The sequence below is a fragment of the Oreochromis aureus genome, linkage group 7, assembly GCF_013358895.1.
Source record: "Oreochromis aureus strain Israel breed Guangdong linkage group 7, ZZ_aureus, whole genome shotgun sequence".
In the NCBI taxonomy this organism is placed as follows: Eukaryota; Metazoa; Chordata; class Actinopteri; order Cichliformes; family Cichlidae; genus Oreochromis; species Oreochromis aureus.
In genome coordinates, this window is record NC_052948.1 from 5,254,185 (window position 1) to 5,279,711 (window position 25,527).

General features: G+C 40.1%; 1 protein-coding gene and 1 long non-coding RNA gene across 2 annotated transcripts in view; one reads left to right on the plus strand and one right to left on the minus strand.

The window, feature by feature from the left end:
• Positions 1-284: 284 nt before the first annotated feature.
• The window catches only part of LOC116327157 (receptor-type tyrosine-protein phosphatase beta-like), a 62,268-nt gene continuing 37,025 nt past the window's right edge, over positions 285-25,527 (plus strand). Inside the window, exons 1-11 of the mRNA XM_039615307.1 lie at positions 285-453; positions 594-845; positions 6,647-6,901; positions 13,025-13,279; positions 14,786-15,040; positions 18,843-19,100; positions 21,563-21,820; positions 22,373-22,633; positions 22,768-23,022; positions 23,687-23,938; positions 24,138-24,407. Of these exons, the coding sequence (XP_039471241.1) occupies positions 641-845; positions 6,647-6,901; positions 13,025-13,279; positions 14,786-15,040; positions 18,843-19,100; positions 21,563-21,820; positions 22,373-22,633; positions 22,768-23,022; positions 23,687-23,938; positions 24,138-24,407 (2,524 nt within the window). The 5' untranslated portion in view covers positions 285-453; positions 594-640. The remainder of the gene's footprint in view (positions 454-593; positions 846-6,646; positions 6,902-13,024; positions 13,280-14,785; positions 15,041-18,842; positions 19,101-21,562; positions 21,821-22,372; positions 22,634-22,767; positions 23,023-23,686; positions 23,939-24,137; positions 24,408-25,527) is intronic.
• LOC120441188 lies at positions 832-3,087 on the minus strand. Its single transcript, XR_005613863.1, has 5 exons — positions 2,896-3,087; positions 2,566-2,799; positions 2,171-2,342; positions 1,235-1,354; positions 832-1,138 (listed from the first exon to the last, which is right to left on the minus strand). It is a non-coding gene; the product is annotated as an uncharacterized LOC120441188 (long non-coding RNA).

Below are 25,527 nucleotides of genomic sequence, written 5' to 3' on the forward strand. Positions count from 1 at the left end.
CAAAATACAATCTTTGGTTGGTTTTGATGCTTTGAATCTGTTCAAAACTAAATGCTGACCTCTGCTGGTGCAAAAATGATTTACCTTGTTTTTTTTTCTGTGTTAATCTCTGCAGAGCACCCGAGCACAAAATATCAGTAAGTACTGGTTCCTCATTTATTCATGTGCTCTCTGCCTGAAATTTTGACTTTGTATAGCTCAAAACTGAATTTGTCACTGTTGTCTTGAATTTCTTGTTTTTCTTGTTCTTCTTTTTAGCAAATTGTGCAACATTAAATATAACAACCACCACAACAACGACAAATGTCACCTTTCAACTTGACCCAAACTGCAACTTAACAATTGGGAATATTACCTCTGGAAATGGTTTAATAACTGGTCTGACTCCTGGAGCTGTCTATCAAATTGTCTTAAACTGTTCAGACTGCAGCAATGTGTCACAAATCACAACAAGTAAGTCATTTTATTTTTATTAAATATATACACCAATGATTCTGTGAGTGTGATGACAGTGATGTTAATATTCTTTTATAGCCTATAATGAGAATATGATGAAATTATTCTTGTCCTGTTGCCGTATCTCTAATTCACAGAGCCAGAAACTGTCAGTTTAACAGTCACTAATATCACAACATCGTCTATGTTTGTGAGCTGGACTAAACCAGTGGGAAACAGCTCCTTCTATAAAGTACAGTGGAAAGGAACAAGTTTCTCTGTAAATGTCAGTGAGATGTTTTATAACATTACTAACCTGACTGCTGGTGGCCAGTATGAAATAACTGTCACTGCAGTGGCTGGTGATAATTATACTGAAGGACAGAGTGCTACTGTCACCAAGTACACAAGTAAGTGAGCATTTAAATGTTTTTCATACCGTAAATTAGTGACTGTCTGCTGAGGATATCTGGTAAAATAAGGAGTCTTCTATCATCATAAAATAAGTGAATTTCAAAGGAAAGTAGAAGTAGAAATCCAGATGTAGAAGAAGAAGCCCTTTGAAGTGAGAAGGTGGGATCTCTCACCGATGTGTCCTCATTTAACAGCTGTAGTTGTGCTCACTCTGTGTTTGAGTAACAGCTCCAACAATGGTTTGCATTTCTTTTGTACGTCTAGTTTAGATCTTCCTCTGAACTTCCAGCTGCATGAAATGTTACAGGGTCAGCATGTTGCTGCTCGTGTGTTTTTACTGTAACTTTGAGACAGAGAAGACTTTAGCCGATTGTTTAATTCTTACCCATGTAATGACTTCTCCCTTACAGAGCCTGAAGTAGTCAGGTGACTCAGTGTTAGTGCTTTCACAACGTCCTCTGTATCACTGAAGTGGACTGAACCAGCGGGAAACAGCTGCTTCTATCTTGTAGAGTGGACAGATAGACATTTAAATGAGAATCACAGCATGAATAACACATATATAACCATCAGTGCACTAACTGCTGTGTACACTGCAGTGGCTGGTGATGAGCAAACTATGGGAGCTGCAGAGTTAATTTCACTGTATACAAACAGGATATGCAAGAATTCAACAAGTGAATGAATTTGTAATCAATGTTTTTCAAATGCTGTCCGTTAGTGTTTTTCTCTCAATCTTGTTGTTTTTGCATCTACCTCTCTGTAACTCACAGAACCCGAAAAAGTGAATGATCTTAATGTCACTGAAATCAGGACATCCTCTCTATTTCTGAACTGGACTGAGCCACAGGGTCAAGGGTTTTTCTATAGAGTAGAGTGGACAGATGGAACAATAAACATGAATAAGACTGTGACTGAAACTAAAGTAAATGTCACTGAGCTGACTCCTGGAGTGAACTACACTTTCACTGTCACAGCAGTGGCTGGAGATAATACACAAAGTGACGTAGTAACACTTTCTCAATACACAAGTAAGATGAAGAGTATGAGATTTTCTGATGTGGGGGCTCGTGCTCTGTACTATGTCACTGTTTCATTTTTTTATCTTGTAGTTTATTATTTCTCTGTTTGTCAGCTTTTTAGGATAGTTTTCCAGTGAAGCAGTTACTTCAAAAATTAAGGAAATAATTTTTACTTGAAGACTTCAAATCTAAAAACACTTTTCATTCATGTGTGACATGGGTTTTTTGTTAAAAAGCATTTTTTGATTTATTCACATATCCTCTCAGGTCTTACTTAATTCAGTCCTCTTGATTCTTACCTGTTGCAGTCCCGACTTATTTTTCTTGGCTCAGCAGTTCTTTTGTTTTCTTGTTCCTCCTCATGTACTCTCCACTCATAGAGTCTGAAGTAGTCATGAGTCTCTCTGCTGTTAACGTCACAACATCGTCAATTTTTGTGAGCTGGACTAAACCAGTGGGAAACAGCTCCTTCTATAAAGTACAGTGGACAGGAACAAGTTTCTCTGTAAATGTCAGTGAGATGTTTTATAACATTACTAACCTGACTGCTGGTGTCCAGTATGAAATAACTGTCACTGCAGTGGCAGATGATAATTATACTGAAGGACAGAATGCTACTGTCACCAAGTACACAAGTAAGTGAGCATTTAAATGTTTTTCATACTGTGAATTAGTGACTGTCTGCTGAGGATACCTGGTAAAATAAGGAGTCTTCTATCATCATAAGATAAGATCAATTCAAAGGAAAGTAGAAGTAGAAATCCAGATGTAGAAGAAGAAGCCCTTTGAAGTGAGAAGGTTGGATCTCTCACCGATGTGTCCTCATATAACAGCTGTAGTTGTGCTCACTCTGTGTTTGAGTAACAGCTCCAATAATGGTTTGCATTTCTTTTGTAGGTCTAGTTTAGATCTTCCTCTGAACTTCCAGCTGCATGAAATGTTACAGGGTCAGCATGTTGCTGCTCGTGTGTTTTTACTGTAACTTTGAGACAGAGAAGACTTTAGCCGATTGTTTAATTCTTACCCATGTAATGACTTCTCCGTTACAGAGCCTGAAGTAGTCAGGTGACTCTGTGTTAGTGCTTTCACAACGTCCTCTGTATCACTGAAGTGGACTGAACCAGCGGGAAACAGCTGCTTCTATCTTGTAGAGTGGACAGATAGACATTTAAATGAGAATCACAGCATGAATAACACATATATAACCATCAGTGCACTAACTGCTGTGTACACTGCAGTGGCTGGTGATGAGCAAACTATGGGAGCTGCAGAGTTAATTTCACTGTATACACACAGGATATGCAAGAATTCAACAAGTGAATGAATTTGTAATCAATGTTTTTCAAATGCTGTCCGTTAGTGTTTTTCTCTCAATCTTGTTGTTTCTGCATCTACCTCTCTGTAACTCACAGAACCCGAAAAAGTGAATGATCTTAATGTCACTGAAATCAGGACATCCTCTGTATTTTTGAACTGGACTGAGCCACAGGGTCAAAGGTCTTTCTATAGAGTAGAGTGGACAGGTGGAACAATAAAAATGAATAAGACTGTGATTGAAACTAAAGTAAATGTCACTGAGCTGACTCCTGGAGTGAACTACACTTTCACTGTCACAGCAGTGGCTGGAGATAACAATACACAAAGTGACGTAGCAACACTTTCTCAATACACAAGTAAGATGAAGAGTATGAGATTTTCTGACGTGGGGGCTCGTGCTCTGTACTATGTCACTGTTTCATTTTCTATCTTTTAGTTTTTTGTTTCTTGGTCTGTCACCTTTTTAGGATAGTTTTTTCTAGTGAAGCAGTTACTTCAAAAATTAAGGTAATCATTTTTACAGGAAGTCTTCAAATCTAAAAAAAGTTCTTATCCACTCATTTCTGTCAGCCGTTTATTTACTTTCTGGCTCGTTGAAAGGTCACGCCAAAAAGTTGTGAGAAAGCACAGAGTTTTTTAAATGGACTAACAATGAAGTGGAGCTGTTGCTGCGAGTAACACAAAAGTCCAAAGTTGCAAAAGTGAGTGAGAATTAAATAATTTGAAGAAAAGCTATCTGGAGCATGTACAAACTGATATTAATCCTTAATAGGGCTGTCAAAATTGAGAGCAGTGATATCACAGAAGAGAAAGTGACATAGCAAAGAATATTTTTTTGCTGGCAAGAAGAATATACCCTACTTAATATATTTTCTTTTCTCATTTTTAAAAATGTAACTATCAATTTCTTTTTCATGTAATCAGTGAAGCAGTTTTTTCCAAGCAATAACAGTTTTTTAAAAGAGTTTTAAAGAAAAATACTTTAACAGTCAAGTGATGTGATTCTGGTTGTTCTTTAATTTGCTGAGATTTCCTGTTGTGTCCCAGTTCATTCAGTCCTATCCTTTCTTATTTGCCACAGTCAGTGGGCAGTTTTTCTAGAGTGGACTGGAGTGTACCAGTTTAATCTATGAAACATGGAATGTTGGGTGAATGCGTAAGTAGGCCAGTAGCTTTAGTCTGTGATCAGCCCAACTGCAGTCAGAGTCCCCTTCATAACACCCAATGTAACGTGGGCCGAGTTTGTGTGAGAGTGACTTGAGCGGAATGTCCTGCGAGTTATAGCTTTTGCCCCGTCTGATACCTGGGAGCAGGTGTCCTGCGGCAGTCTGCATAGCAGCTCCGGCATTTGACTGACCTAAGAGGTAACCATCTGGCCAGTGCCCAGATACGCTGTGTGACAAAGTGGGTGAGAACACCATTTGTCCATAGTCATAGTTTACATTCTTGTTTTGATTTAACCATATGTAGTCTGCAATAGGCAAACATCTAGTATCCCAGGTTTGTTTATGTTTTGCACTTTTACAGATTATGTAACATAACATCTTGGTTTAAATCAATTCCTACAACTTTGTTAAGTTAACATGTTATTTATTTTAACTGTTAACTTGTATTGTTTAAACTCACCTTACCTACCTGTGTTCCAGGAACAAAAGGAGGAAGTATAGTTTTACTTCCTGTATTTATAGCTTCCTGGTTAATCTGAGGTCACAGGAAGAGACCAGGTGAATAAGGGGGAGAATCTTGGTAATTTAATAAAGTTGATTTTAGGCTGTGTTTATACAGATATGGATTTATTGGTGTAATATGTATTGAGTACACTGTAGAGTTTTATTGCTGGGAAGAGTAGCAGCACAGGTTGGAGTATAGAAATGTTTGCCTTACCTACCGTAATGGAATAGTCCAGGGGTGAATGGACTATTTAAGCAGATGATCGCAGGCGTTCAGGAGGAAAGGACCAGGTCAGTGTAGCTGTGTGTAGTTTGACCTTTACCTGCCCTCTTGCTAAACTATAGCCCAAAAAGGTAACAGATGAGGAGTGAAGCTAGCATTTTCTGGCCTTGACATACAGGCGACTCGCGTGTAGACGTTGCAGGACAGATCAGACATGTATTCTATGTTCCTCCCTGGACTTAAATGCCAATAACATCCTTTAATACATCGTTCACTAGAGCTTAAGACTGCGGGGGTGTTAGTGAGGCCGAATAGCATAACTAAATACTCAACGTGACCTAATGGGGTGTTGAAAGTGGTTTTCCACTCATCCCCGTCTTGAATGCGGACTAGATGATATGCATTACCTGAGTCGAGTTTAGTGAATACAGTGTCTCTATGGATGGGTTCAAAAGCTGAATTGATGAGTAGCAGAGGGTACTTACTTTTAATGGTGACTTCATTCAAACCTTGGAAATCTATACAGAGGGTTACTTTAAGCAACAGCTGGGGTTTGGAAGAGGTTATGGATTCGCCCACCCATATTCCTGAACTAACTGACGAGTGGATCCTTTTGGCCATACCGCTCAAAAGGCGATAAAATGGTTGGACGCTCCACAATAAAGGTATTCCCAACAGTGAAAACATCTCTCCTTCTCCTTGTGAAACAAACAAGAGCAACCAGTTTACATCAGTTAAGATGGTGGTTCTGTCGCGGAGGAAGAGGGAAACAGCGTGGAAATGGATGTCGGAAGCGACGAGGTGGAATAGGAAATCAAAGAAGAGCGTAAGAATGTGCGATGGGACTTGTAGTTTTTTCGGCCTCTCTCTCTCAGGTGGTCGTCTATCCTTAGGGAGAGAAAGACCAGATCCTCAAAAGAGGAGGGCTCATTGTGCAGGCCAATCGATCTTTGGTCATTTAAAGCTTGGAGAAAAACTCGCTGGAGAGCATGATCAGATCAGTGGATTCGCCGGCTGCAATGCAAAAATCTATTACATATTGTGCAACACTGTACTTTCATTGACTCAGATTTAGCAATTTCTTAGCTGCGTTGCCCTCGGAGACAGGGTAAATGACAGTCTTTTCAATTTCCCAAGAAACTCCTCATACGGGCAGGATGAGATCAGGTGAGATCTCATCCTGCCCGTCATTTAAAAAAATTTCTCTTAGTTTGACTATTTTTTAAAAAAAATTCCCTTTTCTGTCTCAAAAAAGAATAACGATTATAAAGATGCCAAAATCTTTGGTTCTACAAGTCATCGTTTTTATTAAATCAACTGGCTGATTGTGATTGTTATTACCTTTACTCACGCATCCTCTCATGTTTGCACTTCAATCAGTTCTCTTGATTCTTATGTGTCACAGTCAGGACTTGTCTTTGTTGGTCTAACAATTCTTTTACTTTGTTAATCTACAAGGATGATTTCTTTATTCACCATTTTCTAAGTCAAATGTAAATTATCAAAAAATGTCATTTCAGATTTTGACTAGTTATACGTATGCTCTTTTTTCATTCTATTTACAGAACCTGCTGTGGTCAAGAACCTTACTTTCACTGGTTTCACAACAACATCTGTGTCTGTAAATTGGACTAAACCTGATGGGGGTGTTGACTGGTACATAATCCAGTGGAATGGAACACAACAGGTCTCCAATCGCACAAATGAAACTTTCTTTACTATTCCAGGCTTAACCCCTGGCACCCAATACATCATTTCAGTGGCTGCTGCTGTAAACCAGTCAAATGTGGGAGATAACAGCTCTATATCTACCTTCACAAGTAGGTCCTTTTTGTGTATTGTATTAGTGAGATATTTCCAAGATTCAGGTTGGATGATTATATACGTTTTGTCCTTCATGGTCCAAACTGTTTACACATGTATGAAGTTTTAAGGAGTATCTGATACATACATAGAATCCAAATGCTATTCTCCTGTCAAATCAAATTTCTTCATCCAGTTAAGATCGCATTGTTCCTTTTTAACAGTTTTTATCCAACCAGAACCTGATGCAACAAAGCAGTCAAAGTTGGCAACATCGTCCACAAAGCAGCACAGATGAGATGAGGTTTTGGTGTAGCTTTGCAGTGCATTTATTCTTTCACACATAGTGTTGTGCTAATAGTTTTAACTCTAAAAGGACAATATTTTAGAGCTTTTTATATAGATATTCACTGCAATACAGGTTTTTGAGAAAATTAGACCTCAAGTGTCTCGTCACAAGTAGGGATGGGTACCGGTATCCGGTGCCGTTCTGACATAAACGGTAGTAACCAGACCGAAAAGCAGCGCACATTTCGGTGCTTTATTTCAGTGCTTTTTTTTCCTGAAATGTCATACACTTTGGATTCTAGCCAATCATTTTACCTTTGCAAGCGTAGTAGGCGGGCCCAGGTACGTACGTTCTTTTAGAGCAGAGCTACAGATTAAAAATGCCCAAGGCGAAGCGGTCAAAGTCTGGCTGTACTTCACAGCAAAAGATGCAAACTCAGCAGCCTGCAACAAGTGCTTTAAGATGATACTGTGCAAAGGAGGTAACTCCTCGAATCTGATGAAATACCTGGCGACGTATAGCATTTTGTTAAAAGCCAAGAAATGCGCCATATTTGATAGCTTGCTGCGAGACCTCACACCGTGCACATCTACTGCGATTGGGTTGCCTGTTATCGGACCCGGAGTTAGCAACGTCCCCCAAAAAGCCGAAGAGTAGAGTCCTGGCCCCTAGCCCTGTCAGCGTAGCAGAAATGATGACAGATGATGATGGCAGCAGCAGACGTTCTCCTCTGTGTGAGTAGCTTAATGTTGTTCATGTGTAATTTACGTTGAGTAGGCTAACCACGTTATTAAATTAAGGCATGTAAGGTGAACTAGCAAACACCGTCGTAGTTACATGCGGCTGTCTTCTTGTTTGATGGCAGATACTCCCTTCACCCTGGCCAAAAAGGCTAAAATGACCAAAGAAAAAGTGGAAAACGGCTAAACATGAGAGGTTTTTGGACAGTTTGGGTTTTTTCCATTGTTTAAGTTTGCTTCCAGCCAAGAGTGATGCCATAAATCCCCTATAGCTGCAGAAAAGGCTAACATTGTTATCTTTTACAAAAAACAGCTGAACATGAGAGGTTTTGGACCAATTTTTGTTCTCCATTCTTTAAGCACCGGTTCGAGCACCGTTTAAGCACCGGCACCGTTTCAAAAGTACCGGTTTGGTACTGGTATCGGATAAAACCTAAACGATAATGTTAAGGTTCAAAAATATAGGGAAGGAAACACAGGAGGAATGCAAGTAACCACACTGGTCCAAAGGGTAAAGACGATGATTTTAATGAAATGACACGCGTGGGAGAATGAGCGGACTCCGTAAGCAGACAGCCCCACAATCTCATCCTCCTAACATCAAAATACAGTTTTATATGCATCAGAGTATATTTAGTGACGCCCCTCATTGCGTCATCACATACATCAGCTTCAAAACCACAAATGTTCTATTTGACAACTTAAGGCACAATTAAAAGTACACTGGCTTCCATCTTCTCCCGGTGGTTTCCTCGTAAGCCAGCTCAGCTCTCGCATCGTGCATCTACTGCTTCATCAGTCAACTTTCACCTACACCCCAACAGTGTGTGTGTGTATGTGTGTCTGTGCGTGCACGCGGCGCGGTAGGGCGCTGCATGCTGTGTACTGCGACGTGTCATGACCTCTCACTATTGGTGTCTGTATGTATATGTCTCGCCCTTAAATGCTCTCACATCTCACCCGTTACACTTCTGACCTTCACGTGACCAGAGGCTCCCTTTACATATAATAACCTAACTGGAACTATATATGTAATCTACTGAATAAACACCCTACTCTTTCAGCTTACGCTCACTCTGCTTTCGGTTTCACTTCTGCAAAAGCTGCAACTTCAAAGACATAACTTCCTGTCTCATTTTGGCACAAAGTGTATTTTCCTGTCTCTGCCCTCTACACAGAGATCATAAAAGCATTAATAACATTTAAATTATAGATTCAACTCAACCATTTAAAATGGTTCTTCTTTGGACCTGTAATAAAGGCTATAACCATATATTTGAACATCTGAATGCATCTAAATGCAACATCACTATTAATACTGAAATGTTAATGATGATTATAAAAATAGCAGCAACTAATAGCAGGAAAATATTTCTATTCCTCTCAATACCCATCCCTAGTCGCGAGTTCACTCTTGAGGCTGCTCTGTCTGCGGACAAGCACGTGGTGACGGTGCTGGGGTAGACCTTCGGGTCATCGCCTTGCTCAGCCCTCCACTTACGCAGGTTAGGCTGCCAGGCCCCCCCCCCCCCCCTGCCTTTCTACAGCTCGGGGCAGCATCGGCTTTGAGGATGGACGGGTCACAGCCCAAGCTTCACCTGCGGGTGCTGGATGTGTTCCCCTGGCGTGTTGCCTGCTTTGCCGATTTACACGCCAGTCGGGCCTTGCTGTGGCGAGTGAGAGTTCTCTAGCCTGTAGCGCTGATTTTGTCGGGCATTGCCCGCATGTCGTAGGCCTGTGCGACCAGCGGGATGCTACTTGGCAGCTCGGTGTGCTGCACTCTCTGGCGATCTGCCTCGCGGCCCCGGGCTGACCTTGAGTGGCCAATCACTTGCAGTCCTGCACGACCAGTTCAGGCCAGTCTGGCGTCTGCAGACTGCAGCCTCCACCCCCTGGCTCGGCCTTTGCATCTGCGAAGCCCTGAGCAGGGTGGTATGCTTAATGGTGCGTTGTCACTGACTCCCGGCACCTTCACTCTCAGCGGTTCAGTTGCACTGTCTCCTCTCAGGGTGTCTAACAGAGTTACCCCGTACATATGGAATATGTAACGGTGTGGCGAGATAGTCTTGATATGCTAGAGAACATACGGTTACGGTGTAACCTTGGTTCTCTTAGTGAGAGACTATCTCTCCACCATCAGGCCGCTCGCAGACGCGTTCTGATGAAACTATCACCGGTGTCACATCTGCACAGCTGTTTTATACGTGAGCTATGGGGCGTAGCAGGGCGTGCCGGAGTGTCTTAAAGAAATATCCACATGCCACGACCAAGGAGGTTGTACCCCATACTAGAGATGGCACGATACCACTTTTTTATGTCCGATACGATACGATATCATAAATTTCAATATCTGCCGATACCGATATGAATCTGATATAGTGTAATTTTTAATTAATAAAACTGTTTTTTTTAATATCTTGCTGCATTGTGTAGAAGTTCATAGTCAAGTTTAAAAAGAACAAAACACCAAAGCTATCCTGCGCCTCCGCCTCGTGATGCTTAATCGACGTAATCAACTTTAATTTAATGCACATGTAAAAAAAAAACAACAACAAAAAAACAAATTGCACAGAAATCAATTATTTTTCTACAATAATTGAATAGATTCAACATCTTTCTTCAACAGAATTGCAGACTGCACTGATTGTATCTTCCCAAAAGTACTATAGCTTACTAGGGTATATTAAACTTAATAGTTACTATATACAGTAATGGACTTCTATACATTTTACATCAGATTAAAACTTTGGTTGTAAGATTCAGATAATTATTCATTAAAAGCTAGATGTTTTAAATGAGAATAAGAAAGAAAAGTATGTCTTTGTGCCCCCTTTTCCCTGTTAATGCCCTATCGGCCCCCCTGGCTAAACTTTGCTAGATCCGCCCCTGCACAGTTACCAGCCGTCAGCTACGTAGAAAAGGATCCTGGTCAAGTCAAGTCAAGTTTATTTATAAAGCACATTTAAAAACAACCGAGGCTGACCAAAGTGCTGTACAATAAAATACAAATATAAAATACTATAAAACACAGGTACATAAAATGCCTCACAGATAAAACAATAAATTAAAAACAATAGGTTAAACCTTGCTAAAAGCCTGGTGTAAAAAGTAATATTAAATAAATTCTAACAGCAGCTTATCAAGCTTAAACGTGCTGCTGTTGTTCAGCCGCTGGTTTCCTCTTTCTGGTGCAAAGTGGGCAATAAACAAACAAGAGAGACGGAGTCGCGACAGAAAAGCCGATCAGCTGATCATTGATCAGTTTTATGATTGAAGTAGCAGCAGGAGAGGGAGGGAGAGAGAGAAGAGGCAGTCGCTCCATATATCGGTTGTTAAGCCTAACGTGGGAACGCTTTACAAACATTCAGAGATGAACTTACAAACTTGCTTTACTTCTCTCTGGGATAACTTTCTCAGAGATGAAATGCCGGTTTGGTAGCAAGGCTCCAAATGCTCAACCAGACCGCCGACAGGTCTCGCACGCCACAGCCGCTCTATCAGGTGACGCATACTGCTCCGACGTGCTATGGTTGTGAGCTGAGTTACGCTATGTCGCAAGTTTTCTGAGGTGCTTTTGTGATATTTAATGGATCAGATTACTTTTTTTTCTCTCGTCGATATCTGATCCAGTAATTTAGGTCAGTATCGGACCGATACGTAATATCGAATCGGTCCATCTCTACCCCGTACATATGAAATATGTAACGGTGTGGAGAGATAGTCTCTCACTAAGAGAACCAAGGTTACACCATAACCGTACGATATGCTGCACACAGGACAAGGACTGTCAAAAATAAAACAGGAAACACAGGACAGGTGCGGACAACGCAGACTTCAAAAGGGGACACAGCTGACAGGGTAGACAGATGACAAAACCAAGATACAAAGCAAAACCTAAGAACCTGAAATCACCAAGACACAGACTAGACAGTGACTGAGGAGACACAGGGAACATGGAACACAGAGCACAGAACAGAAACCAAGAGATTGGAAACTAAATAGCAATGAAATCAAAGACTGTATAATAAGCCAAAATACAAAACACTGGGTCACCGACCCAGGACCGTGACAGTTAGGCTGGTTTGCCTTTTGGACATGAGCTACAGTCTTGAATTTGGACTGTGTTCTAACTCCAGTCCTCTGTGGGTTTGCTGTGTACATTGTTACGGGTCCGAAATTGAGGACGAGAGTAAAACAATGATGGTCCAAAAGAGGTCGATCAAACAATTGATTTTAATGAATACACGCAGCGTGGGGAGACGTACACTGGAAACCATCAGTTGTAAATCCCCACCCAAAAATACACTTCAGATTGCTTTTATAACATCAGGGTATTATGACGCCCCCTAATGCGTTTACAAGCACATAATTTGCATATTTTACAGACAATGAGCAATTTTAAGAGATAAATGCAGACACAGAAGTTCCCCTTTCTGGCATCCATCCAAATATGGTGATGATCTCAGGCCTTTGAGGTCCCCATGGACTTGTCCTCCTCTTTATGTCACCTGTTGCTAGGCAAACTCAAATGCAACAAGAAGCTGAATCCATTCAGGCCTTCACTCAAGCCTGCTTCTTGATTATATGTATTATTACAAATGCTTGTTATGTGGTTTAATGCAATGTTAATTAATACAATGATAATGCCAATAATAAGTATAAGTAGCAGTAAAATATTCCTTATTCCACAACATACATCTGTTTTGTTGTATCAGTTTCGTGGGTGGAGAGTCAGAAAATGGTCAGAAGTGGACTATTTAAAACCACCTGTGTTTTGGGCTTTGGCTGGTTTTACTGTTGCTTTGCATGGTGCCCTAAAGATGCCAAAATCTTTGGTTCTACAAGTGATCATATTCTTGAATCAACTGGCTGATTGTGATTGTTATTACCTTTACTCACGATCCTCTCACGTTGCACTTGAATCAGTTCTCTTGATTCTTATGTGTCACAGTCAGGACTTGTCCTTGTTGGCCTAACAATTGATTTACTTTGTTAATCTATAAGGATGATTTCTTTATTCACCATTTTCTAAGTCAAATGTAAATTATCAAAAAATGTCATTTCAGATTTTGACTAGTTATACGTATGCTCTTTTTTCATTCTATTTACAGAACCTGCTGTGGTCAAGAACCTTATTTTCACTGGTTTCACAACAACATCTGTGTCTGTAAATTGGACTAAACCTGATGGGGGTGTTGACTGGTACATAATCCAGTGGAATGGAACACAACAGGTCTCCAATCGCACAAATGAAACTTTTACTATTCAAGGCTTAACCCCTGGCACCCCGTACAACATTTCAGTGGCTGCTGCTGCTGTACAGCAGTCAAATGCGGGAGATAACAGCTCTATATCTACCTTCACAAGTAGGTCCTTGTTGTGTATTGTATTAGTGAGATATTTCCAAGATTCAGGTTGGATGATTATATACGTTTTGTCCTTCATGGTCCAAACTGTTTATACATGTATGAAGTTTTAAGGAGTATCTGATACATACATAGAATCCAAATGCTATTCTCCTGTCAAGTCAAATTTCTTCATCCAGGTAAGATCGCATTGTTCCTTTTTAACAGTTTTTATCCAACCAGAACCTGATGCAACAAAGCAGTCAAAGTTGGCAACATCGTCCACAAAGCAGCACAGATGAGCTGAGGTTTTGGTGTAGCTTTGCAGTGCCTTTATTCTTTCACACATAGTGTTGTGCTAATAGTTTTAACTCTAAAAGAACAATATTTTAGAGCTTTTTATATTGATATTCACTGCAATACAGGTTTTTGAGAAAATCAGCATAGAGAAAAAGGGAACTGAGCATAGGAACGTGTGAGAAGGACTGGGGTGAGCGTTTATTTGCAGGTGAGGTAGTTTCAGGCACAGGGGAAGCAAGCCGAGTGAGCGGTATTATGATAAGTGTTAGTTTCTACTGTCTACAACCTGAGGTTGTGGTTAGCTCTAGAAGAGACAGTGGACAGGAGGACAAGCAGGGTAGACAATGAATGTCCAAATAGCTGACAGACTAGTGACGTAGAGATGGCCCCGTTGGGTTTAAATGCAGCCTGGCTGATTACCACTGATGGGAGACAGGTGAGTGGAAATGGCCAGGAATCCACCCCAGGGCGGATCCAGGATAAAGACAGCAGGCAGACGAGAAACACCAGCTGCTCACTCGGACCATGACATGTTATTCATACAGTCAGTCAGTTCTGTGAGGACACTGTGTAGCTAAAAGACTTCCATGATGGCAAATATCATGAAATGAAACTGTATTGTTGCATGTCCAGATCTGACAAGGGTCACATATATGTCAGCTGTGTGTCCTTATGTGCAGTTTTGTTAAGCTGACTCGCCTTTTGAGCTACCGTCTTATACTTGATATGTGTTCTAACCGCACTCCTTCGTGTGGGTTTGTTGTGTGTATGCTGTGTCTCTGCTTTTGCTGTTGCTTTGCATAGTGTCCTCGGATTCATATTACTGCTTCATGTTTTGTTTTTTTGTTTTTTTTAAAATAATTATTTTTCTTAGTTTGACTATTTTTTTTTTTTTTTTAAATTCCCTTCTTCTCAAAAAAGAATAACGATTATAAAGATGCCAAAATCTTTGGTTCTACAAGTCATCGTTTTTATTAAATCAACTGGCTGATTGTGATTGTTATTACCTTTACTCACATATCCTCTCACGTTTGCACTTCAATCAGTTCTCTTGATTCTTATGTGTTGCAGTCAGGACTTGTCTTTGTTGGTCTAACAACCTTTTACTTTGTTAATCTACAAGGATGATTTCTTTATTCACCATTTTCTAAGTCAAATGTAAATTATCAAAAATGTCATTTCAGATTTTGACTAGTTATCGTATGCTCTTTTTCATTCTATTTACAGAACCTGCTGTGGTCAAGAACCTTATTTTCACTGGTTTCACAACAACATCTGTGTCTATAAATTGGACTAAACCTGATGGGGGTGTTGACTGGTACATAATCCAGTGGAATGGAACACAACAGGTCTCCAGCCGCACAAATGAAACTTTTACTATTCCAGGCTTAACCCCTGGCACCCCGTACATCATTACAGTGGCTGCTGCTGCTGTACAGCAGTCAAATGTGGGAGATAACAGCCCTATATCTACCTTCACAAGTAGGTCCTTGTTGTGTATTGTATTAGTGAGATATTTCCAAGATTCAGGTTGGATGATTATATACGTTTTGTCCTTCATGGTCCAAACTGTTTACACATGTATGAAGTTTTAAGGAGTATCTGATACATACATAGAATCCAAATGCTATTCTCCTGTCAAATCAAATTTCTTCATCCAGGTAAGATCGCATTGTTCCTTTTTAACAGTTTTTATCCAACCAGAACCTGATGCAACAAAGCAGTCAAAGTTGGCAACATCGTCCACAAAGCAGCACAGATGAGATGAGGTTTTGGTGTAGCTTTGCAGTGCATTTATTCTTTCACACATAGTGTTGTGCTAATAGTTTTAACTCTAAAAGAACAATATTTTAGAGCTTTTTATATTGATATTCACTGCAATACAGGTTTTTGAGAAAATCAGCATAGAGAAAAAGGGAACTGAGCATAGGAACGTGTGAGAAGTCAAAGTCAAAGTCAAAGTCAACTTTATTTGTCAATTCTGCCATATGTACAGGACATACAGAGAATAGAAATTTCGTTACTCTCAAACCCTAGATGAACATTTAAATATAAGAGAGTGATTAAAAATCCAAGTAAAATAATTAAAATAATTTAAAAAAGTAAAATTTGAATAAATACAGTACAATTTTACATATACCAAAAAAGCTATACAATATACCATATACAATATTCAGGTAACGGTAAATGACATTGAGTGTAAACCAGGCAAGGTAGTGCAAATAGGCAAATAGTGCAATGGAGATTTGGTAATGTACGGTAGGAGATAGTGTAACAACAAAGTCTTATGAGGTAGTGGCAGTCCAATGCTCCACAAGGTGACTAATAACTGGTGCAGGCCAGTGAGTGAGTCAGAGAGTGTGTGTGTGTGTGTGTGTGTGACAGAGTTCAGTGAGACCGTGGAGGAGAGAGGGGAGAGGGGGCAGAATCGGGAGGGAGTTAAGCTTCCTGACAGCCTGATGGATGAAGCTGTCCTTCAGTCTGCTGGTCCTGGCCTGGAGACTCCGCAGTCTCCTCCTGACGGCAGCAGCTTGAAGAAGCTTTGCATTGGGTGCGTGGGATCAGCCGCTATGCAGAGGGCTTTTTAGTGAGACGGGTGCTGTAAATGTCCTGGAGGGAGGGAGAGACACCAATGATCCTCTCTGCAGCTCTCACTATGCGTTGGAGGGTTCTATGACAGGACGCATTGCAGGCTCCAAACCACACAGTGATGCAGCTCGACAGGATGCTCTCGATGGTGCCTCTGTAGAAAGTGTACATGATGGGGCTGGTGCTCCTGCTCTTCTTAGTTTTGCGGAGAAAGAAGAGACGCTGCTGTGATTTCTTGGCCAGTGCTGTGGTGTTGTACGTCCAGGAGAGATCCTCTGTGATGTGCACACCCAAGAACTTAGTGCTGCTCACTCTCTCCACAGACGCTCCGTCAATGGTCAGAGGAGCATGTTGGGTGTGCATTCTCCTGAAGTCCACAACAATCTCCTTCGTCTTCTCCACATTCAGAGAGATTGTTGTCAACACACCACGTGGCCAGGCGTCTCACCTCACTTCTGTAGTTGGTCTCATCCCTGTTGCTAATGAGACCCACCACCGTTGTGTCGATCCGCAAACTTGATGAAGAGGTTGGAGCTGTATGATGGAGTGCAGTCATGGGTCAGCAGCGTGAAGAGGAGGGGCTCAGCACACATCCCTGCGGGGGCCCCGTGTTTAAAATGATGGTGCTGGATGTATTACTGCCGACCCGTACTACTTGAGGTCTTCCGGTGAGGAAATCCAACAGCCAGTTGCACAGAGAGGTGTTAAGCCCCAACTGGACCAGTTTTTGAGTGAGCTGTTGGGGGATTATAGTGTTGAATGCTGAACTGAAATCTATGAACAGCATTCGAACATATGAGTCTTTTTGTCCAGGTGTGTGAGTGCTGAGTGGAGTGCAGTGGAGATAGCATCATCGGTTGAGCGGTTGGGCCGATACGCAAACTGGAAGGGATCCAGGGAGGGGCAGGACAGTCTTGATGTGTTGCATGACTAGTCGTTCAAGCACTTCATCAGGATGGGAGTAAGTGCAACAGGACGGTAGTCATTAAAGCAGGAGGGAGATGACTTTTTTGGAACCGGAATGATTGTGGTGGCTTTAAAACATGTGGGGACGACAGCCTGGATAAGTGATATATTGAAGATGTCTGTGAAGACATCAGTGAGTTCTACTGCACAGTCTCTCAGTACACGACCAGGAATGTTGTCAGGACCCGGAGCTTTACGTGCATTGATCCTGCTGAGGATCTCCTCACGCTGTCCGGGGACAGAGTCATCACCTGGTCGCCAGGAGGGGTGGGGTCTTCTGTGCAGTGGTGCTGTTTTGGGCTTCAAAGCGAGCAAAGAAAGTGTTCAGCTCGTTCAGCAGGGGGATAGTGCTATCACAGGTCTGTGGTGGGGTCTTGTAATCTGTGATGGTCTGAATGCCCCGCCACAGGCTCCGTGAGTCTCTGCTGTCTTTGAAGTGATGAGATATTTTCCTGGAGTACTGTCTCTTAGCCTCTCTGATACCACGGGAAAGGTTGGCCCTAGCTGTCCTCAGGCTCGCCTCGTCTCCATCTCTGAAGGCAGCATTCCGAGCTTTCAGCAGCCTGTAGACCTCTCCTGTCATCCATGGTTTTTGATTTGCCCGGACAGTTATGGTTTTCGTGACTGTTACATCCTCAATACACTTATTGATGTAGGCAGTAACAGTCTCTGCGTTACTCTGAGAAGGACTGGGGTGAGCGTTTATTTGCAGGTGAGGTAGTTTCAGGCACAGGGGAAGCAAGCCGAGTGAGCGGTATTATGATAAGTGTTAGTTTCTACTGTCTACAACCTGAGGTTGTGGTTAGCTCTAGAAGAGACAGTGGACAGGAGGACAAGCAGGGTAGACAATGAATGTCCAAATAGCTGACAGACTAGTGATGTAGAGATGGCCCCGCTGGGTTTAAATGCAGCCTGGCTGATTACCACTGATGGGAGACAGGTGAGTGGAAATGGCCAGGAATCCACCCCAGGGCGGATCCAGGATAAAGACAGCAGGCAGACGAGAAACACCAGCTGCTCACTCGGACCATGACATGTTATTCATACAGTCAGTCAGTTCTGTGAGGACACTGTGTAGCTAAAAGACTTCCATGATGGCAAATATCATGAAATGAAACTGTATTGTTGCATGTCCAGATCTGACAAGGGTCACATATATGTCAGCTGTGTGTCCTTATGTGCAGTTTTGTTAAGCTGACTCGCCTTTTGAGCTACCGTCTTATATTTGATATGTGTTCTAACCGCACTCCTTCGTGTGGGTTTGTTGTGTGTATGCTGTGTCTCTGCTTTTGCTGTTGCTTTGCATAGTGTCCTCGGATTCATATTACTGCTTCATGTTTTGTTTTTTTGTTTTTTTTAAATAATTATTTTTCTTAGTTTGACTACTTTTTTTTTTAAAAATTCCCTTCTTCTCAAAAAAGAATAACGATTATAAAGATGCCAAAATCTTTGGTTCTACAAGTCATCGTTTTTATTAAATCAACTGGCTGATTGTGATTGTTATTACCTTTACTCACGTATCCTCTCATGTTTGCACTTCAATCAGTTCTCTTGATTCTTATGTGTTGCAGTCAGGACTTGTCTTTGTTGGTCTAACAACCTTTTACTTTGTTAATCTACAAGGATGATTTCTTTAGTCACCATTTTCTAAGTCAAATGTAAATTATCAAAAAAGTCATTTTAGAGAGTGACTAGTTATACGTATGCTCTTTTTTCATTCTATTTACAGAACCTGCTGTGGTCAAGAACCTTATTTTCACTGGTTTCACAACAACATCTGTGTCTATAAATTGGACTAAACCTGATGGGGGTGTTGACTGGTACATAATCCAGTGGAATGGGACACAACAGGTCTCCAATCGCACAAATGAAACTTTCTTTACTATTCCAGGTTTAACCCCTGGCACCCCGTACAGCATTACAGTGGCTGCTGCTGCTGTACAGCAGTCAAATGTGGGAGATAACAGCTCTATATCTACCTTCACAAGTAGGTCCTTGTTGTGTATTGTATTAGTGAGATATTTACAGGATTCAAGTTGGATGAATTTGGCCACATCAACCACAAAGCAACACAGATGAGCCGAGGTTTTGGTGTAGCTTTGCAGTGCGTTTATTCTTTCAAACATAGTGTTGTGCTAATATTGTCTTTGCACATGTCACAAGTAAAAGGCAACGAAATGCAGTTTGCATCCATCCAGAAATTGCTTTGGCAATAATATAGATGTATTACAAAATATGGATCTATTATAGGTATGTTACAATGTACACAGTATGAAGGCATGTTATGAATATTCTTTAACTGTAAGTATGTACAGGCTATCAACAGGATATAAATATGGTTAAAAATATAAAAGCTATATAGAAATATGAAAAATTAAACTATACAGATTGTTGATACGAAGAAAAATTAAACTATACAGATTGTTGATACGAAATTGTGAGTATTAATAAACAGTTGTAGAACTATAATTATTGTATTGTATAGAATGATAGTCAGAATTTAATTAGAACGTTTACATAGACATTTGTTGCAATATAGCTTATAAAAAAATAAAAAAGACTGAACTATGCACAGGATGAGACCTACACCTTGTGTCAGTGTTTACTTTGTATGTAGTTGTATTGTAGTCAGCTTCACAGTGGAAAGTACAGAAAATCCTACTAGAGCATCTTAAAGGGCTATAGAAGCTGTTTCTGAAGTCCAATCATCCTAAACAAAATTAAAATTAGCCATGATAGCTAAAGACAGAAATAATCGCCAGAGCCAAGAAAACTAGAGGAAGACATACAGTTTTCAGAAAACTAAATAATTTAATTTATCACATTTTCCAGCTCATTCCAGCTTTTTGCATACCTGTAAAGCTTTTGTCCAAGAAGGTCCTTTGAGTGTTGCGACCAAGGCATGGTTCACATATAATGGTGTTTCTCGTGACCTTAAAGGAAACAACTGGCTCCAATTAGGATTTGGAAAATTAATCAGTTTTTAGTTATTTTTTTCAGCATAGCCTGTAGATGAACAGTCATTGTATTCAATAGAGATAATACAAGTACAGATATGTCTGTGAAGGTTCTCAGTCATCCAGGTCATCGTAGTCTAAGGAGCTTGGAAAGTTGAGTTTAAAGTTGCTTTAAGACATTTCATCTCTCATCTGAGAAGCTTCTTCCGTTCTAGGGTCAAATGGTGGAGAGTCCCAGATTTAATGTGTACATTGGCATCCTCGAAAGAGTGACCTTTGTCCTTTAGATGCAGATGGACCACCGAGTCCTGTCCCGTTACGTATACGTTACGTATGGCACAACATAAGAGCCACCTCCACTCGGTGGTCCATCTGCATCTAAAGGACACATTTTTGGTCTGTTCACATTTTTGGTCTGTTCACATTTTGGACAGAGAGGACAGATGGTTTGAAAGAGGAGTGAAAGAAGCCATTTACGTCCACTGTGAGCGACCATCTTTGAACAGAGGCGGTGGTTTACGACACCAACTGTCTGCCATCTATAATCCAGTTTTGGGATCCCTCCCCAGACGCCTTAACGCCCACTCACATCCTGGGCCATCTGACCTCAGGAAATCACATGATAGGGTGGGGCCAGGTTTCACAATGAGCTCACCCGAAACCTTGGCTGACTGTGACCTACACCCGTTTTCACACCTTGGCTCATGTGATTAGGTAGAGGATCATCAGGGGGTCCTTTGTCCCTCTCTGTGAGATACTCCCACAGAGCTTAAATCTGGGACTCTCCACCATTTGACTCTAGAACTGAAGAAGCTTCTTGGATGAGACATGAAACATCTTCAAGCAACTTAAAGAAGTCCAGACGCTTTTCTTTCCAAGCTCCTTAGACAACAAGTACATATTTAGTCAGATTGTCTTTATTTAATTTTGTGACTTAAATGAAGGTGAAGCTTTAACAGGAAGTTAAGTTGCCGCTTGTGTCGTTACTTTTAAACTGCACTAAATAATGAAACAACTAAAGTCAATCAAGTATTTCTTTAAATGTTAATGTGAACCTATTCAAATCAAAGCTCAGACTCTACACATTATGCCCTGTACATAATTTCGAGTAGTGAGGGAAAATCAAATAGTGACTATATATGCAGACTAAAAGTTGTAATATTATGTTTAATATGTTTTTGTTTTTAATAATGCATTTGTTGTGTTATTAAAATGTGATTTACATCTTTATTCTAGTCAATTAAACTGCACTAAATAATGAAACAACTAAAATCAATCAACTACTTTAAATGTTAATGTGAACTTATTCAAAGTAAAGCTATACACTTTATGCCTGGTCCATAATTTTGAGTATTGAAGGAAAATCAAAATATATTTACAGTATAGCTGTTCAAAAATGTCTAATTGTGACTGTATATGGAGACTAAAACTTGTGATATTGTGTTTAATATGTTTTTGTTATTAAAATGCCATTTACATCTTTATTCTACAGGGCCTGAAAAGCCTGGGACCATTAGTGTTACACAAGGAACCAACACCTTAAGCATCAGCTGGATTTTGCCTCGAGGAAACATTAGTTATTATCAGGTCAATATATCCAATGAAAACTTAGTGTTTACAAACTCCAGTCAAACAGTGGCCACAACAACCAATTTTACTTATTTAAAACCCGGGAGGTTCTATAATATCACAGTGACTGCTTTTGCTGGAAACTTCTGGAATACATCTGACCAGGTGTCATTTGCCACTGGTAAGCCCAACAACCTAATCTCTTTTCTTTATCGCCATGTTTTTTATACGGTGGCTGGGAAGTGCAAATCACATTACAACATCAACAACAAAAGCCACTGTATTTTTAAGACCATGAGAACAACTGTGGATACCATTAGAATGCTTCAAACATGAATTGCTGTTTTTAAATATGTTATGCAGAAACACCTAAACAGTTAAAAACAACAACAACTACAAAAAAACATCACATTGAAATGATTTGATCCCTGATATATTAGCTTCAGAAAAGCTGGAGCCTATAATTTCCATAAAGAATTGTCTGCCCTGTTTAACAGTCATTAGCTGTTAGGTTACAAACTTAAGAGCAAAGGTGTCAAGCTTTCTCTAAAACATCTCAACCCTGAGCCAAAATATAATCCTGATTCAGGGTTTTCAATGATGCCAAACCTCTAAAAGTAAATCTTTAAACACTTTTTTGGTAAATTTGGTTGACATTTTCTTTGTGTTACTACTCAGCCCCTATTAGTCCAATATTAATGTTCATTTAATTTGAATCTTCTTTTTTTTCCAGTACCTGAAGCAGTCTCAAACATTACAGCCGTAGGAACCACAACTAGCCTTTCAGTGAGCTGGACACTGGTGACAGGGAAGGTCTCCAGTTACAGTGTTGTGCTAAATAGTGCTGGACAGTTAGTGAACAGCACGGATGTAAACAATCAAACTACAAACACAGTCTTTGGGGGCTTGACACCAGGAGTAATTTACTGTGTGCAGTTGATCACCAAAAGTGGACCTTATGAGAATTACAGTTCACTTGTCTGCAACGCAACTTGTGAGTTTCATTGACAATCTGACTTCTACCTCAAATTGTATATTCAGCATTTTAATCAACACCTATTTTAAAAATGGATGTATTGTTTGAATTAATCAAATTAATCAATCAAACAAATCCTTCTCCTTCTTCAGTTCCCAACCCTCCTGGCTCCATCACAGTGCAATCTCAGACAGTTAATTCCATCAACTTCACCTGGGCCCTTCCACAGAACATGAGCCAAAAGCAATACAACTTTAGTATCACCACCACTAACAACACCTTTGTGACAAAAGACAACTGGTTCCTGCTGGGAAACCTCACATCTGGAAGCCCCTACAATATCTCTGTTGTTACTGTGGGTGTAATGGGATATAAAAGTACATCAGTGACAACAGTAAACTATACCAGTGAGTAGACATACAGCTGATGAGATTGCAATTGTTATGGTGGATTTTCCTGATTTTTTTTTATTTTATTTTATTTTATTTATTTATTTTATTTTTATTGAGTTTATCCTTTTTCTTTCACTCTGACAGAATTTATTTTTACTGGTATACTTTACTTTTGGTTTTTGGTTTTTCTTTGTTTTGTTTTGCTTTTTGGATGTAGTGACAACAAAATGTCACCCAGACATATTTTAAAATGTCTGGAATCAACTGTCTGTGTATGAACATGATAATATTTTGAAAAGACGTAAAAAAGTCCATTTAGAAGCATCAAGTGACATGCTGAGTACATAGATGTAATGCAGGTGTCCTTTTTCTAAAATAGTAATATTGTTAATACTATTTATTGTATTTGCTCTGAGTTTGAGGAACATGTAGCAGCAATCACAGGGTTTTCATCTGACTCATTTTCTCAGGACCATTTCCTGTATCCAATCTGACTCAGACAGAAATAACTACAAATGCAGTGACCTTGGTGTGGACACAGCAGGAGAGCAAATTAAGCTACTCTTATCGGGTGCAGGTCACCAACGAGTCCAATGTTATTGTAAACAGATCAAGTGTGAACATAACAAATGCAACAATCATAAATCTTCGTTCCTTTGTTCTCTCATCACATCAACAGAGCCCGAGACAGTACAGCCCACTATCTCAGGTCATTCGAATAGTTCCATCACCGTGACATGGACGAAACCTAAAGGAAATGTGGAGAGTTACAGTCTTTACCTAACACCTAATACAACTATTCAATCCCTGAACTCTTTGACTGCATCGTACCAGTTTGCAAACCTGTCAGCTGGACGGGCGTACAGCGTCATGTTAACCACAATAAGTGGACCCTTCAATGCATCATCTGAACTCGTTACTTACGCCACTAGTGAGTAGAATACATTTCTTCAGTTTTGAGTGTAGTCATATTTATGTGAATATGTATGTATGTTGTTATTTACAAGTTTTGAGAATTGAGCTGTTACTGATAAAGTTTAATTTGACACTACACTAACAAACTATCAAACAAAATTATTACAACAGTGAGCACTTACATAAGATAACATGTTGCATCCCCCTTCCTCCAGTCCCTAACCCTCCTGGGCCGATTGAGATCCTGAGTAAAACAACAAGTTCCATTGAAACTCAATGGACAGAGGCGCCTCTGATGACTGGTGCAAAATTCTACTACCTGCTGACTTACACATCATCCCAGCAATCCAACAATATCAATACCACAAACACCAGTTGGAACTTCTCTTCCCTGTCTTCTGGGACTTCCTACAACATTTCTGTGACAACTGTGGGAGAATTGGGATTTCAGAGTGAGACGGTTCACATCTACATGGTCACAACAAGTAAGGCTTTCATTTCTGTAAAGAAGTATTATAGACGTCTGTACAGTCTTCTCCTTTTTTTTAAGTCTTTAAATTTAAAACAACTTTTGATATTCAAGTGATTTTTTTTTTTTTTTTTTTACATCAACAAGTTGATCATGGTAAATGAACTGATTCTTTAATAGTGCTTTTCTACTCTCCCAGTGTACCACTTAATACAACATGTCACATTCACTTAATTTTTGAAGATTTTTAGCTGCTTACCAAGTAGCATTCACACTCCAATAGAGACACTTAAGGTCAAGAACTTTCCCAAGACAAGAGGGAATCAAGGATCAAACCACCAACCTTCCAATCAGTAGATGACCTGCTCTACCTCCTGAGCTAAAGCCACACTGTTGTCCCTGTTACACATTTTACTTGTCCTTCCATTCTCATCTTCATTTAAAATTCTTTTTTTCTTATTTGCCAAAGTCAGTGGTCACTTTTCATAACTTTCATGTTCATCCTCATGTATTTGCTCTCCACTCACAGAGCCTAAAGTAATCAGGAATCTTACTGTCAGTGAAATCAGGACATCCTCTATATTTCTGAATTGGATTCAAAGTAAATGTCACTGAGCTGACTCCTGGAGTGTGCTACACTTTCACTGTCACAGCAGTGGCTGGAGATAATACAGAAAGTGACGTAGCAACATTGTCTCAATCAAGGGCGTAGATTTGGTTTTGGCATTGGTGGGGGGACGGATGATTCAACCACCGAACCCTGACCTGTTTCTTTTTTTTTTCCTTTTTGTCTTTGCTTCTTGATAAAAAGAGGAGAAATATACTTGCCTACATATGCTATTCTACATGCTTTTAAACCATTTAAAATCACAATTCATAGTTTTATATGTGAATTATATAATGTTAAATTACTATTAAACAAATGTAGTATTTTAGACTAGTTTACTTCAGCCATATTCCATATAAATCAGGTATCATACAAAAATAAAAATTCAATTCAATTCAATTTTATATATATAGCGCCAAATCACAACAAAAGTCGCCTCAAGGCGCTTTATATTATACAATAGATCGCACAATAATAAATACAGAGAAAACCCCAACAATCATATCATATGACCCCTATGAGCAAGCAC